This window comes from Anabrus simplex, chromosome 2 (genome assembly GCF_040414725.1).
Source record: "Anabrus simplex isolate iqAnaSimp1 chromosome 2, ASM4041472v1, whole genome shotgun sequence".
NCBI classification, from domain to species: Eukaryota; Metazoa; Arthropoda; class Insecta; order Orthoptera; family Tettigoniidae; genus Anabrus; species Anabrus simplex.
In genome coordinates, this window is record NC_090266.1 from 701,269,576 (window position 1) to 701,286,686 (window position 17,111).

The window sequence follows — 17,111 nt, forward strand, 5'->3', positions numbered from 1 at the left end:
ATCAATCAATCAATCAATCAATCAATCAATCAATCCTGATCTGCATTTAGTGCAGTCGCCCAGGTGGCAGATTCCCTAGCTGTTGTTTTCCTAGCCTTTTCTTAAATGATTGCAAAGAAATTGGAAAATTATTGAACATCTCCCTTCATAAGTTATTCCAATCCCTAACTCCCCTTCCTATAAATGAATATTTCCCCCAATTTGTCCTGTTGAATTCCAATTTTATCTCATATTGTGATCTTTCCTACTTCTAAAGACACCACTCAAACTTATTCGTCTACTGATGCATTAAACGCTATCTCTCCACTGACAGCTCAGAACATACCACTTATTGTTACAATTCTTGTTTTATTTTCCACTTAATTCAATACATAAAATGTTTATTGTCTCTAGAAGGACATTTTATTACAATACAACACTAACAGGAACATGTTTCGCTTGTTATATCGAGCATCTTCAGCCTCATTTGAACAAATATCTCAAGGTTAAGTCTTCACATTGAAGTTTCATATAAACAATTTGATCATAAAAATTATTTTGCACCAATAAAATATTACCACTAGTTAACAATAATTAAAAAGAATTAACCAATTATAATATGGCTGTGATGGACTAGATATTGATCACAATTTACTGATGTCCATGTCATAGTAATGTTCTAAAAATCTTACAGGTATAATTATTGTTAACTAGTGGTAATATTTTATTGGTGTAAAATAATTTTAAAGATCAAATTGTTTATATGAAAGTTTAATGTAAAGACTTAACCTTGAGATATTTGTTCAAATGAGGCTGAAGATGCTCGATATAACAAGCGAAACATGTCCCTGTTAGTGTTGTATTGTAATAAAATATAATAAGACAATATAAACATTTTTATGTATTGAATTAGGTGGAAAATAAAACAAGAATTGTAACAATTAGTATTAAGTTCAATACGGGTAAAAAACTTGAAAATAGTCTTATGCAACATACTACTTAGTCGAGCCGCTCATCTCCTTTCTCCCAAGTCTACCCAGCCCAAATTTTGCAACATTTTTGTAATGATACTCTTTTGTCAGAAATCACCCAGAACAAATCAAGCTGCTTTTCTTTGGATTTTTTTCCACTTCTTGAATCAAGTAATCCTGGTGAGGGTCCCATACACTGGAACCATACTCTAGCTGGGGTCTTACCAGAGACTTATATGCCCTCACCTTCACATCCTTACTACAACCCCTAAATACCCTTATAACCATGTGCAGAGATCTGTACCTTTCATTTGCAATCATATTTATGTGATTACCCCAATGAAGATCTTTCCTTATATAAACACCGAGGTATTTACAATCATCCCCAAAAGGAACATTCACCCCATTAATGCAGTAATTAAAACTGAGAGGACTTTTCCTATTTGTGAAACTTGCAACCTGCCTTTTAACCCCATTTATCATCATACTATTCCCTACTGTCCATCTCACAACATTATCAAGGTAATTTTTACAGTTGCTCACAATCTTGTAACTTATGTATTACTCTGTACAGAATAATATCTTCTGCAAAAAGCCTGATCTCTGATTCCACTTCTTTACTCATATCATTGATGTATATAAGAAAACATAAAGAACCAATAATACTGCCTTGAGGAATTCACCTCTTAATTATTACAGGGACAGATAAAGCTTCACCTACTCTAATTCTCTGAGTTCTATTTTCTAGAAACGTAGCCACCCATTCAGTCACTCTTTTTTCAAGTCCAATTGCACTCATTTTTGCCAGTAGTCTCACATGATCTACCCCATCAAATGTCTTAGATAGGTCAATTGCGATACAGTCCATTTGACCTCCTGAATCCAGGATGTCTGCTATATCTTGCTGCAATCCTACAAGTTGAGCTACAGTGGACTAACCTTTCCTAAACCCAAACTGCCTTCTGTCAAACCAGTTATTAATTTTGCAAACATGTCTAATATAATCAGAAAGAATGCTTTCCCAAAGCTTATATGCAATGCATGTCAAACTGACCGGCCTGTAATTTTCAGATTTATGTCTAATACCCTTTCCTTTATACACAGGGGCTACTATAGCAACTCTCCATTCATTTGGTATAGCTCCTTCATGCAAACAACAATCAAATTAGTACTTCAGATATGGTACTATATCCCAACCCATTGTCTTCAGTATATCCCCTGAAACCTTATGAATTCTAGCTGCTTTTCTAGTTTTCAACTTTTGTATCTTACTGTAAACGTCATTGTTGTCATATGTCAATTTTAATATTCCTTTAGTATTAGTCAACTCCTCTTTCTGGACATTATCCTTCTAACCAACAATCTTACATACTGCTGTCTGAATACTTCTGCCTTTTGAAGATCCTCGCATACACACTCTCCCTTGTTCATTAATGATTCCTAGAATGTCCGTCTTGGTACCTGTTTCTGCCTTAAAGTACCTATACATACCCTTCCATTTTTCACTAAAATTTGTATGACCACCAGTTATGCTTGCCATCATGTTATCCTTAGCTGACTTCTTTGCTAGATTCAATTTCCTAGTAAGTTCCTTCAATGTCTCCTTACTTCCACAGCCATTTCTGACTCTATTTCTTTCCAACCTGCACTTCGTTCTTATATTGTGGTTCTGTACCATTTCTTACCACCTTTAAAGGTACAAACCTATTTTCACATTCTCAACAATTGCATCCCAGAGTGTGTTTACATTTTTATTTACCATTTTCCACCGATCATAGTTAATTTTTAAAAACTCCCTCATGCCTGTTTTATCAGCATGTGGTACTGCCTAATAGTCCTAATTTTAATACCTTCCTTTCTTTCACATTTATTTTTAACTACCACAGAAACAGCTTTGTGATCACTAACACGGTTTATTACTTCAGTCTCTCTATAGAGCTCATCTGGTTTTACCAGCATCACATCCAGAATATTCTTCCCTCTAGTTGGTTCCATCACTTTCTGAATCAGATGCCCTTCCCATATTAACTTATTTGCCATTTGTTTGTCATGCTTCCTGTTGTTCGCATTACCTTCCCAATTGACATTTGATGAATTGAGATCACCTGCTACAAGCAGGTTTCTTTCCTTATTGTTTACCACATAGCTGATTCTCTAATCAAATAATTCTGAATTAGCGTTAGCGCTACCATTTCCTGGTCTGTACACCCCAAAGACATCAAGTTGCCTATTATCTTTAGAGATGAGCCTTACACCCAGGATTTCATGTTTGTCATCTTTAATATTTTCGTAGCTTACAAATTCTTCTTTCACCAGAATGAATACTCCCCCTCCTACCATTCCTATCCTGTATCTACGATACACACTCCAGTGCATTGGAGGTTATAAATTTAATTTTTTGTCTGTATTGAAGATCTACTTGTGATACAAATTCTTATAATTTTGTTAATTACCACCTATTCAATACAATAAAAACGTAATAAAACATATTTATTAAGTTGTTGATATGGTACATGTTGTGCTCCTTTTTCGTGAGCATCATCAGCCAATTATTATTTACTTAAGGTTATATAAGATCATGAATCTATTCTATTGGATTAAGATTATGCTTGTAAACCTGATTGACAAATCTTATTTTATAATATTTTACAAGTCATATAACAATAAAATTATGTCTTTAAGTTAAAACATATTTGTCTAAAATCTATCTAACCTGTAAGTCTAACATTTCATTGACGAAACTCATCTGGTGAATATCCTTTAAAATTATTTTAGAAAACCTTTTGAGATCTGACTAATTGTATTGACTCAAAGTTGCTTAACTTGTATGATTGTCGTTGAAACTTCGTTAACTATACGAGGGCGGTTTGGAAAGTTCTCGGAATCACCACTAGATTTCAGTGCTAGAGCAACGAGGTTCCCGCGCAATAATCACACATCCTTTGTGAGTGAACACGTGGCGCGTCAGTAGTCTAGCTGCAGCACTGTGGTAGTGACGATTCTTTGTTGTTGTTCCCGCGTAGTGATTTGTGACAATGGAAAAAACTAAGATTCGAGCAGTGATAAATACTTTGTAAAGAAAGGTATGAAAGCAAAGGAAATTCATGCCGATTTTCAGAACACACTGGGGGACTCTGCTCCTTCATTTTCAACTGTTGCCAAGTGGACCAGCGAGTTTAAATTTGGTCGGGAGAGCTTGGATGATGATCCGCGTAGTGGATGGCCAAAAAGTGTTACCACCCCAGAATTTGTCTCAAATATTATTACAATATTATAAGTCCACCTGTTCAATACAATACAATATGATCCACTATTTCATATGGTCAAAATTTTTATACATAATACATAAAAGTCAATGGTACATGTTTCACCCTCCTTACGGGCATCATCAGCCTATATCAATCTTAAAAATAATACATATGGAGTCATTCTAATCTTATAAATTATAGGTTAAAATGTTGAAAAATGATTTCGTAAAACATTATACAATAACATCTAAAACAACGATAATGCACCAAAGTATGTTAAAAAAGAGTAAATTAACTGTTTTTTAAGATTAAAACGTGGTTAAACATGAGTTTTGAGAGTTTAAAACTAAAATGGTATATGTTTATGGCTAAGATTTGTGGACGACACTTTTGTAGTTATTGACAAAAATGTTACTAACAGCAACGAAGTTTTAGAGAATTTAAATAAAATTGACCCTAATGTAAAATTCACTAAAGAAGACGAAGTTAAACAGTCCTTAAATTTTTTAGATATAACGATCACGCGCACCAATAATACTTTCGATTTTCAAATCTACAGAAAACCCACACAATCTCCTATAACCATAAATAGTTCCTCTTTACATCCTAAATCTCAAAAACAAGCGTCATTCTATAATTTAATACACAGAGCCTTAAAAATCCCACTTTCCCCTAATAACTTAAAAATAGAATTAAACTATATAAGGAACTTGGCTAAGCTTAATTGGTTCAAAGTTGAAATGATTAACCAGTTAATCAATAAAATTAAATATAAACTATCCACGAATCTCATTCCCGATAAACCTAAAAAAACTAGTTTCGCTACGTTTACATACAATAACCCAGCCATCCACCAGATCGCCAACACACTGAAGAAATACGACACTAATATTGCTTTCAGAACAGTAAATACAAATCAAAGTATATTTTTTAATCATAATAAAGTCAATTATAAAAACAGCCGTTTTTCGAGATCTGGTATTTACAGACTAACTTGTGCTCAGTGTGGATTTAGTTATGTTGGACAGACTAGGCGCAGCTTTTATACGAGATATATGGAGCATTATAATGCCTTTAAGCACAACAAATATTCAGCGATGAGCTCACACATGAGTGAAACAGGACATCAGTTTACATCAATTGATAAAGATCTCACTATTCTAAAATGTATAGGCATAGGAAAACTTATGAATTAATTAGAAAATCTTTACATCTTTTTAGACCAAGCCTATAACAAAGGCCATAATTTTAACGATGCCACGGAAGCAAAAAATCCTTTATATGAGCTAACTCCAAAGTTATTAGGCATGGTGAATTCAAAACATAATACAATCCCGCAAACTTTTAGAGATTCTTGTTCTAAAGCTTCCACCACCTCGTCAAATGTTAGGCCCGCCCATCTTGCTCCTAACAGCCCTCCAATAACAACACATGCGCGCAAGGATCCACCCACCATTACCCCCCCTCCATGTCCTTCACTGCCTCAGCCACACCGTTATAATACTAGAAGTAGAAAGCTCAGTCAAGCTAGCGTTGCTGAAACAACCCGACGTACTTAATACGCACCGTACGAGTAAGTATCGCCTTAGGTATTTTTGATGTACGGGAAGTCTCTTGTACAGTATGGTATTATTTAACCAACTTTCTTCTACATTTTGTTTCAGAAAAACTTGATCATTCTTCCAACTAATGTTTCAACGGAATTATAACATCAACTTGACTGTCTTTTAAATCCAATCGACTACCACATAATTACTGACATCCGCTAGCTTTGACATGCGTTTTATCATCAGCAACGCCTCTATAAGAAGTTCCATTTTCTTTTCTACTTTCAGATATACCAACCGTATACATTTTAACATGTTTATTATGTTCACACCTCCGTTTTAAATAACTGACAGTGATTTTACCATCTTGGATTCGAACTATGGGAATTGAAGAAACATCCGCCTTTGATGATTGTGTTTACATTCAAGGCCATCACAGTCTTAATGATATTATAAAAAAAGGATCCATTTTAGTTTTAAACTCTCAAAACTCATGTTTAACCATGTTTTAATCTTCAAAAACAGTTAATTTACTCTTTTTTTAACATACTTTGGTGCATTATCGTTGTTTTAGATGTTATTGTATAATGTTTTACGAAATCATTTTTCAACATTTTAACCTATAATTTATAAGATTAGAATGACTCCATATGTATTATTTTTAAGATTGATATAGGCTGATGATGCCCATAAGGAGGGTGAAATATGTACCATTGACTTTTATGTATTATGTATAAAAATTTTGACCATATGAAATAGTGGATCATATTGTATTGTATTGAACAGGTGGACTTATAATATTGTAATAATATTTGAGACATACGTCATCTTCAATACGGAACCAAAATGAGAATAGTTACTTGTAACCCCAGAATTTATTGCAAAAGTGCATAAAATGGTCATGGAGGATCGTCGACTGAAAGTGTGGGAGATTGCTGAAGCTGTAGGGATGTCTTCTGAACAGGTATATTTTATTTTAACCGAAGAATTGGGTATGAAAAAATTATCTGCAAGATGGGTGCCGCGGCTCTTGACATTGGACAATAAACGCACCAGATTGGAAATGTCTGAACAAAGTCTGGCCCGTTTTCAGTGCAACCAACAAGATTTTTTGCGCCAGTTTGTGACTACAGATGAAACTTGGGTCTACTACTATACCCCAGAGACAAAACAGCAGTCGAAGTAGTGGAAACATGCTGATTCACCACCACCAAAGAAAGCAAAGGCAAAGGCAAAGGTCATGGCCTCAGTTTTCTGGGATGCAAAAGGCATTCTGCTGATAGATTATCTTCATACTGGCCAAACAATTATGGGGCAATACTATGCAAACCTCCTAGACCAACTACAGGAAAAGATACACGAAGCAAGGCCTGGTTTGGCAAAGAAAAACGTCATCTTTCATCAGGACAGCGCTCCGCCGCACACAAGTGTTATTGCGATGGCAAATCTTAATGAACTGGGGTACGAATTGTTGCCACATTCACCTGATTTCGCACCATCAGACTTTCATCTATTCCCCAAGCTGAAAATTTTCCTCGGTGGATGGAGATTTTCTACAAGGGAAGAACTGACAGCCAAATTGGAGAGGTATTTTGCAGGCCTGGAGGAATCTCATTTTCAAGATGGGATCAAATGCATTAGTCTACAGGGAGACTATGTTGGAAAATAAAAGCAGTTCTACCGAGGTAAGATACTTAATTCTAGTACATTCCGAGAACTTTTCAAACCACCTAGAATTTTAAGAAGAGTAGAAAAGGAAAAGAAATGACGGAATTAGAAAACATATACATTCATTTAGATCAGCATTACAACAAAAATAAAAACCTAAATGACGAAATTGAAATAAAGAACCCCATCTTAGTACAATTACCGGAACTAATACACTTCCCACTCCCTGCCAAAATGTAAACTCATCCACACTCACTCATATAATACAAGGAGTGCAAACAAAACAAGTAGTTCTCAAGAGGCTAGGAGTAACACTAGACAATTACGCAGCAGAACGAAAAGTAAGTGACAATTCTTTCGATAAGAAGTTTACACAGAATTATAATCAAAACCATAAACATATATATTTTATCTTTCATTACAGATATACCAACAAGCCCAATTTGGAACATACGAGAACAATTCAAATTCTACATCACATTAGAAAGTGTTTATTCACCAACAAGTATGTTCATGAACAGTATTCTCGTATTGACAACATAAAATTAATGCCAATACATTTTGTACAAATGTTACTCCAACAACATCAAGAACAAGTTAAATGTTCGTAACATAGGCAATTATCAACTGTAGAAAATTGTTAATATAGTTAACAAAGTTTCAGCGACAATCATATAAGTTAAGCAACATTGAATCAATAAAATTAGTCAGATCTCAAAAGGTTTTCAAAAATAATTTTAAAGGATGTTCACCAGATGAGTTTCATCAATGAAATGTTAGACTTAGATAGATTTTAGACAAATATGTTTTAACTTAAAGACATAATTTTATTGTTATATGACTTGTAAAATATTATAAAATAAGATTTGTCAATCAGGTTTACAAGCATAATCTTAATCCAATAGAATAGATTCATGATCTTATATAACCTTAACTAAATAATAATTGGCTGATGATGCTCATGAAAAAGGAGAAAAACATGTACCATATCAACAACCTATTACGTTTTTATTGTATTGAATAGGTGGTAATTAACAAAATTATAAGAATTTCTATCACACACTCCAGTTCCGTGAGAAAATTTCTGCATCCATTATATCATTTCTCAGCCATGATTCAACTCCTATTACAATATCTGGTAAGTATATATCTATTAAATTACTTAATTATATTCCCTTCTTTACAATACTTCTACAGTTCAGCACTAACATATTTATGTTATACCTACTTAACTTCCAGTTCCCTGTTCCCTTATCACCACTCCCTGAGCCACCCCATTTCCCTCAGTGTACCTCCCTATAACCCTTCTAAACAAGTTTCCTAAGTTACATGTACCACTGTGGTTTAAGTGAAGGCCATCTGTGCACAGATCCCTATCTCCTACCCACACATTAGGATCAAGGAACCTTATTCCCAGTTTCCCACATACCCATTGCATAATCTCATTTAAATCCCCAATCACCTTCCAGTCAGTATCCCTCCTACACAGTATTCCACTGATAATCTCCGCTTCCTTAAACTTCACCCGTGCTGCATTTACCAGATCCCACACATCCCCAACTATGTTGGTACTTACACCTGCTTGTCTTATGTTGTTAGTACCAACATGAAACACTATGCCTTCTCCTTTCCCTCCTCCTTCTCTTCGACTTTCCTCAACATCTGCCTTAACCTTATTCCCGGATAACACTCTACCCTGGTTCCCTTTCCTCCACACACTTTTCCCACATGTCTAACAATGGAATTCTCCATGACCAGAGCCTCAGCCCTACCCACCTCATTTGATCCCCCTCCCCTCTTTCATCACTGCTGCAGAAGCTATTTCCTCCTTCCTTTTCTCCCTCCCATGACCCTTTTCCACCTGTTTCCCTTTCCTACCTTTTCCTTTCCTGCTACTTCCACACTTCTCAGCAACAGTTCCCTGTTGCTCATTTTCCCTCTGTTGTTCTACCTGCAGTGACTCGTACTGATTTCTCACAGACACCTGTCCTGAATTCTGATCCTGAATAGAGCCCTTAGCCTGCAGTCTCCTTCCCCTTAAAACATTAACCATCTGTCTTCTACAATTCCCCCCTTTCCTTCCCATCCCTCTTTTACACCTCCTGTATGCTGTACATTGTTTGAGGGAGGCCTACGTTCCTTCCTGTCCTCTGAGATAATCCTAATTATCTCCCTCAAACTCTCCAACTCCTCCCTCGTACTCCTTAATGTGTGGCCACACCCACAGTTCCCACACTTGCACTCCTTAGCCATTCTTTACAGAATAATGAAAAGAAAAGGAAAAATAAAATAACTTCTGTGCAAAATAAAAGTGAAAGGAAAGAAATATTGTCTAGGTTAGTACACAAAGATCATATGACATTAAGGTAATTAATATAGGCTACCACTGCATCACAGTACTACTTAGTTGTACTAAATTATTATCTACAACACCCTAACAGGATGAAAGCTGCTGTTAATTACTGAAAGCCGAAAGGAATACACAAGGATTACACAATTCTAAACTGCAGTTATGTCTACCCTAATTATTACAACAGTATTCTAGTAAGAGAGTTACTACAGATAATTCTACTATACTGTACAAATATTTCACAGTAATAGAATAAGCATACTAATTCCTAATAAGATAATGCAATACACCACAATATTAAACTACGTTCAGACATATCCTAATTACAACAGGTTATTACTAAGCACAAACAGAAATGGAAATTACAATTATAGTTTGAAATTCGCAAGAACTACTCAGAGATTACCAACAAAGCTAAATGGGTAGACAGATTATTATTAGTAGGCCTACTATTTTATCCTACTATGCTCTAATAGAAATGAAAACTGCCGTTTGGTTAAATTCTGAAGGAGCGAGAGGGCTACCGTACACAAAGATACACACAAATAAATTAGACAAGATACTACAGTTCTTAACTAAAATGCAGTTATGTTATTTTTACAGCTGGTGGATTACTATTATTTTCCCTACTATGCAGGACGGAGAATAAAAGCATCCTTAAATGCTGAAAAATATGAGGTTGACTACAATAATTTATTTAAACATCTTTAGTCGAATGTATGCCAGGGACTTGAATTGAAATTATTGGGATATAGGAATTTGATTATTAACTTTTACTCGATTAATAATCGAATGTGCAAAGTGCGAAGTATGCTGGGGACTTGGAACTACAAATTATCGTAAGACAGTAATTAGCTGATTCTTGTGTTATTGTTTTTTCGGCCACCCTCTTTTTTTTAATGCTATTTGTTCTGGGCATCGACCTAAAAAGACCTTTTGCCCCTACTTGCATGATATGTAAGGAATCTGCATGTATTTTGTCAATGGCAGAAGTGTAAAGTGTTGAATGTGAGTAAAGGAATGTTAAGGACGATTGAAACACCCAGTCCCCAGGCCACGGATATTGATCATTTACAGTTAAAAGCCCCTGACCCGGCCTGGAATCGAACCTGGGGCTGTCGGGTGACATGCAGACGCGTAGGTCCCTACACTGCGGGGTTGGACTCAGCTACCCTCTACTCTTTGATCTCATCAGAATGCAGCTAACAATCATCAACAGTCTTTTAGACTGTTGAGTAATTCAACAGTGAAATACCATGTATTCTCTTTAACTTCTTTCCTTAAATCAAAATTTGCAGGCATATCGTATTATTTAATTGTAAAAATTATTACCTTCGTGATAGTTTTAATGAATATCTATACAAAATACCATGTATATTGTCTGTTCGAATATAAAAGCTGAAGAAGTTAGAACTCCTTATGATAATTTGTCTTTGTAAGTATTATACTAACAAACCTACAGATATTTAAATGTTAAAAAAAGGTTAATATTATTACCTAAATTGTTTCCTAAACCTAAGTTTGAAACAAAGTATACCTAGTTAGCCTACTTAACCTAGGAAAGGTAATCTACTGAACACCAACTGAACTACTTGATATAAAATTCAAATAAATATCACTACTCCCAACTTCTATCAACAAACACTATACACCAATATATAATTAGCACTAAATGAATCTCACACACACACACAAAATTAAATTATTCCATTAGGTTTTTACTATTTTATGACTACAATAATGCAAGAGCTCTCTCAACTGTCGACCTTTCACAAGTACATCCAACGATGGAACAGACGGCATGTGCAACTTATATTTTGAATACCCCTCATAAGAGATCATTATTGTTTGCAAAATTGTCCTCACTTAGTGGCTATGAACCTGGTTATAACATGACATGACAAAAACCATTTGTCTGTAGAGACTAATCAGCTATGTCATGTAGATCATTTAACTAACACAATCATAATCGATGCACTTAGGTGTGCACAGTTCATTGTGGTTATTTTCTTACAGTTCTCAAAACATGTGCTTTTATAATCAAACTCTTACATGTAGGGTAATTGTTAATGAATATCAGTTACCCACTTCCTTTTTAATGTGATATATACTCTCATGTGCTATATACTGATATTACATACAGCTATATACACTGACTGACAGAGCAAATGCAACACCCAGGAGGAGTGGTTCGAAAGAGATGAAAGTTGGGGAAAAAACAGAGTCGGCACGGAAGAATAATTGATGTTTATTTCAAACCGATATGCAGGTTACACAATGCGCACGGCATCGACTCAGTAGGATGTAGGACCACCGCGAGCGGCGATGCACGCAGAAACACGTCGAGGTACAGAGTCAATAAGAGTGCGGATGGTGTCCTGAGGGATGGTTCTCCATTCTCTGTCAACCATTTGCCACAGTTGGTCGTCCGTACGAGGCTGGGGCAGAGTTTGCAAACGGCGTCCAATGAGATCCCACACGTGTTCGATTGGTGAGAGATCCGGAGAGTACGCTGGTCACGGAAGCATCTGTACACCTCGTAGAGCCTGTTGGGAGATGCGAGCAGTGTGTGGGCGGGCATTATCCTGCTGAAACAGAGCATTGGGCAGCCCCTGAAGGTACGGGAGTGCCACCGGTCGCAGCACATGCTGCACGTAGCGGTGGGCATTTAACGTGCCTTGAATACGCACTAGAGGTGACGTGGAATCTTACGCAATAGCGCCCCAAACCATGATGCCGCGTTGTCTAGCGGTAGGGCGCTCCACAGTTACTGCCGGATTTGACCTTTCTCCACGCCGACGCCACACTCGTCTGCGGTGACTATCACTGACAGAACAGAAGCGTGACTCATCGGAGAACACGACGTTCCGCCATTCCCTCATCCAAGTCGCTCTAGCCCGGCACCATGCCAGGCGTGCACGTCTATGCTGTGGAGTCAATGGTAGTCTTCTGAGCGGACGCCGGGAGTGCAGGCCTCCTTCAACCAATCGACGGGAAATTGTTCTGGTCGATATTGGAACAGCCAGGGTGTCTTGCACATGCTGAAGAATGGCGGTTGACGTGGCGTGCGGGGCTGCCACCGCTTGGCGGCGGATGCGCCGATCCTCGCGTGCTGACATCACTCGGGCTGCGCCTGGACCCCTCGCACGTGCCACATGTCCCTGCGCCAACCATCTTCGCCACAGGCGCTGCACCGTGGACACATCCCTATGGGTATCGGCTGCGATTTGACGAAGCGACCAACCTGCCCTTCTCGGCCCGATCACCATACCCCTCGTAAAGTCGTCTGTCTGCTGGAAATGCCTCCGTTGACGGCGGCCTGGCATTCTTAGCTATACACGTGTCCTGTGGCACACGACAACACGTTCTACAATGACTGTCGGCTAAGAAATCACGGTACGAAGTGGGCCATTCGCCAACGCCGTGTCCCATTTATCGTTCGCTACGTGTGCAGCACAGCGGCGCATTTCACATCATGAGCATACCTCAGTGACGTCAGTCTACCCTGCAATTGGTATAAAGTTCTGACCACTCCTTCTGGTGTTGCATTTGCTCTGTCAGTCAGTGTACATTGATAATCTACGATATTCTGGAATATTACTGGCAAAATCGTCTTCATGTGTTATCTCAGTATGCTATATAATCATGAGTTTTATAACATTAACCAAGGAATAAAGTTTAAATTACCTTGAACTTGAAGTCGATACAATTAAAACTTCATTCAGTAGACCTGTGCATTTACAGTTCTTTTACTATTATTTTTTAAAGATCCAATTATTCTATTTACATAAATAATATAAATATATAAAGGATATAAATAAATATAAAGATATGTAAAGGAATAAAACTCAAAAAGGTTTTTAGAGTTATTTGTCTGTACTATTTGTAGGTTTATTTTCAGTTTGTCATAACTGCAGATGAAAATCTGATGGCTTACTCAATAATATCATTGTGATCTTCTTTTAGTTCTGATGTCGTGACACCTGAAGAAGCTATACAGATGTTACGTGCTGCGGCACCTGGTAAGGTGCAACGTGAGAGACTGTTACGCAATGTTGGTTATCCAGCATATACAACTCAAGTTGGTGAGTGACATTATCCATCTCTATTTAACCCAATGAAATCGGATGATGAAACATTCCTGCTTGAGTGCACACGACCTACAATTCTGAAGATGAGGTGGGCCCGTGCATTGCCAATACTCAGACATCATCCTGTAGTCCACCAGTGTGTAACAGATGGCTTTTGCGTTAAGATTATCAGGTACCGGTACTAGAAAGATGAGGTGAGGGTGTGTCAAAGTTTCCCCTTGTTTGACCTTAACATCACATGCATAGGGTGACTCGCAAATATTGAAAATTCCTTTCCAGCTAGCAGCCATTATGGCAACTAGCAGCACGCGTGATTCTGATGTCGAGGACTTAGTGAAATTAATGAATAGTGTTTTAGATGGCGATTTGGACAATAGTGTAAGTGAAGATCTTCAGGAATTAGAAGATGATAATTTATATTAGCAAGTGTAGAGTGTAAACACTGTAGTGTAAATAAGTCAGGAAATATAAATATCACTAGTGACTCATCAAGTGATGATGGAGCATAACTTTCATGCCAGTCCTTCACAACCAAAATGAGTGAAACAGGATAACAGGGTGTGGATAAGTGGAAATAATAATTGTGTCATTCACACCTTCACTGCAGACAGTGGTGTTTCTGAGTTTTTATTCCAGAAATATTTGGCCACAGCACCATCAGTGCTCTCCATCTTTTTATACTTTATGAACCCTCAATTTAATTTGTTTGTTAAGAAGGAAGCCATACTTTCCAGTGTTCACTTAGTTAAATGTAACTTAAAAGCTTTTGAGTCTATCAAACACACAATCAATCAGTCACTACTGATCTGCATTAAGGCAGTTGCCCAGGTGGCAGATTCCCTAGAAATTGGAAATTTATTGAACATCTCCCTTGGTAAATTATTCCAATCCTTAACTCCCCTTCCTATAAACGAATATTTGCCCCAATTTTAACTCTTGAACTCCAATTTTATTGTCATATTGAGATCTTTCCTACTTTTAAAGACACCACTCAAACCGATTCATCTGGTAATGTCATTCCATGCCATCTCTCCACTGACAGCTCAGAACATACCACTTATATACAAAGTATGTTAGAAGTGTTACTTTTAATATCCACCTATTCAATACAAAGAGATCCAGTAAATTAAGAATTAAGTCTTATTATAAAACTAGCTGATGTACCCGTGCTTCGCTACGGGATTCTCAGTAAGACTGACTTGGTGGTTTTCATAACTGAATTCAACATAGGTCATTACAAAAACGTCAGTAGGAATATAGCGATTGAAAGCAATGTAATCATAATTATAAAATACTCGATCAAATGAAAAACCGCACACTTTCTCACTTTCAACGAACAGTACTACGGTGCCGATCTAACAGTCCAAAGTTCCAGAGCTGGAACAACCAGGTCGCAGACTTCCATGAACACTCCTCTGTCATTATTCCGTTAAATGTGCACACTACTCATTCCAATCAGTGTCTCAAGGTAGGGATTTAATAGCTCGAATGCTATGATGAACCAATGTGTTACGTACCTGCAGTATCAGAAAATGTATGAACCAGAGGAATGGCATAATAAAGAAGAAAGTTTCACAACTCCCCAGCTATTTCCCGCCAATGTTCAGTCAGGCTGTTATACTCGGTACGCTGTAGTAATCCCATCTAACGGAGTTGAGCGCCACCATAAGAAATGAAGAACATCACAACAAACAAAGGTCAATGTAAAGTTATTGTTGATCAGTGTTGGATATTGGATATTGTAGGCCTTCTGAAATACCACTCTTATCATAGTCGGTACAGTAAAACTGAATGAAACATAAATGATCGGAAATTGTATTGTCTATAACTTTTGTTATGCAGTACCATACTTTTCGATAGCACCAATAACATAGGTACTGGTATTTAAAATTAAATTTTAGGCGCCTTCCCCTAAACTACCATTTCATCTCGGGGAAAATAAAATTATTTACAGCCTAGACTGTAGTTTCTTATTCCCGACACTATATGGCGGTTTTCATTAAATTCTGTTAACCCATTATCTCGTAGCTCGGTGATGATATGGACTTAGCAACAAAAATACAAATTCATTAATATCTGTGTTATCAGAGCCGGTACAGTAAAACTGTATAAGACATAAATGATTGGAAATTGAATTCTATATAACTTTAGGTATATAGTATTTATCGATAGGACCGCTAATAATATAAATATTCGATAATTAAATTTAAGGCCTTCCCCTAAACTACCATTTCACTCAGCGTGAATAAAATGATTTATAGCCTAGATTGCAGCGGCTCTTCCCCCGACTTTACATACCCATTTTCATTAAATTCCCTTCAGCCGTTTTCTCGTGATGCGTGTACATACATACATACAGACAGACAGATAGACAGACAGAAATTACGGGAAAGTAAAAAGTACATTTTCTTGTTACTATAGACATGACCGATATAGAAATACCATTCTTTTCAAATTCTGAGCAACGTACAGACAAAACTCTTATTTTATATATAAAGATTCTAGGTTAGGTAGTGTAAACGTTGTGAGCAAGATTGTATTAAGTTGCATAGCTCTTAACGTTGCCCTAGAAGCACGACAGGCAAGTCACCAACGTCTTTTCTCATATCAAGACTGGGTTAGGGAATTTCATTGTAATGGTAGGCCAGCTTGCCTACCGTCAGTCACAATCAGGTTGGGGAGTTTTCATTATAATGGCAGACACTCACTCCCTGCCTGCCTTTACAGATTCTCAGAAAGACTCTCTTAGTGGTTTTCCCAACTGAAATGAACATGGATCATTACAATGACGTCAGTAGGAATGGTGCGATTAAAAGCAATGCCTTCATATGAAATACTCGATCAAATGAGAAACCACACATTTTTTCAGTTTTAATGAACAGTACTATGCTGCCAAACTAACAGTCCAAAGCTACAGGGCTGGAATGACCAAGATGCAGACATCCGTGATCCGTGAACAATCTTCGTCCTTTTTCGGCGGGGGGGTCAAATAGTGGATAGCCCCAGGGCAAAAACTATGCCCGGTTACTTATCGGCTTCCTCGGAGTACCCGATGAGTCGGAAAATCTCAATTCACTACACTGGCGGGGGAGAGAACTATCTGACGTGGAGGCAATTTTTTCTCCAAGCCAGAGAAGAAACCACATCTTCGCTGCTAATTTGGAATAAAATTAATGTAGATTTAATGAAAGTGAAGAGGAAGAAGCTTTTCCTAAGAAACGGCTCTTTTTAAGGTTGAATTTTGAGTTATTTAGTGA

The 17,111-nt window shown here is 37.2% G+C and overlaps 1 protein-coding gene across 2 annotated transcripts in view; it reads left to right on the forward strand.

Moving 5' to 3' along the window:
* Positions 1-17,111, forward strand: part of LOC136863045 (mitochondrial enolase superfamily member 1) — a 197,364-nt gene that overhangs the window by 84,896 nt on the left and 95,357 nt on the right. For both annotated transcript variants that reach the window (XM_067139367.2, XM_067139368.2), the window contains one exon: positions 13,730-13,848. In XM_067139367.2, coding sequence (XP_066995468.2) covers positions 13,730-13,848 — 119 coding nt within the window. The remainder of the gene's footprint in view (positions 1-13,729; positions 13,849-17,111) is intronic.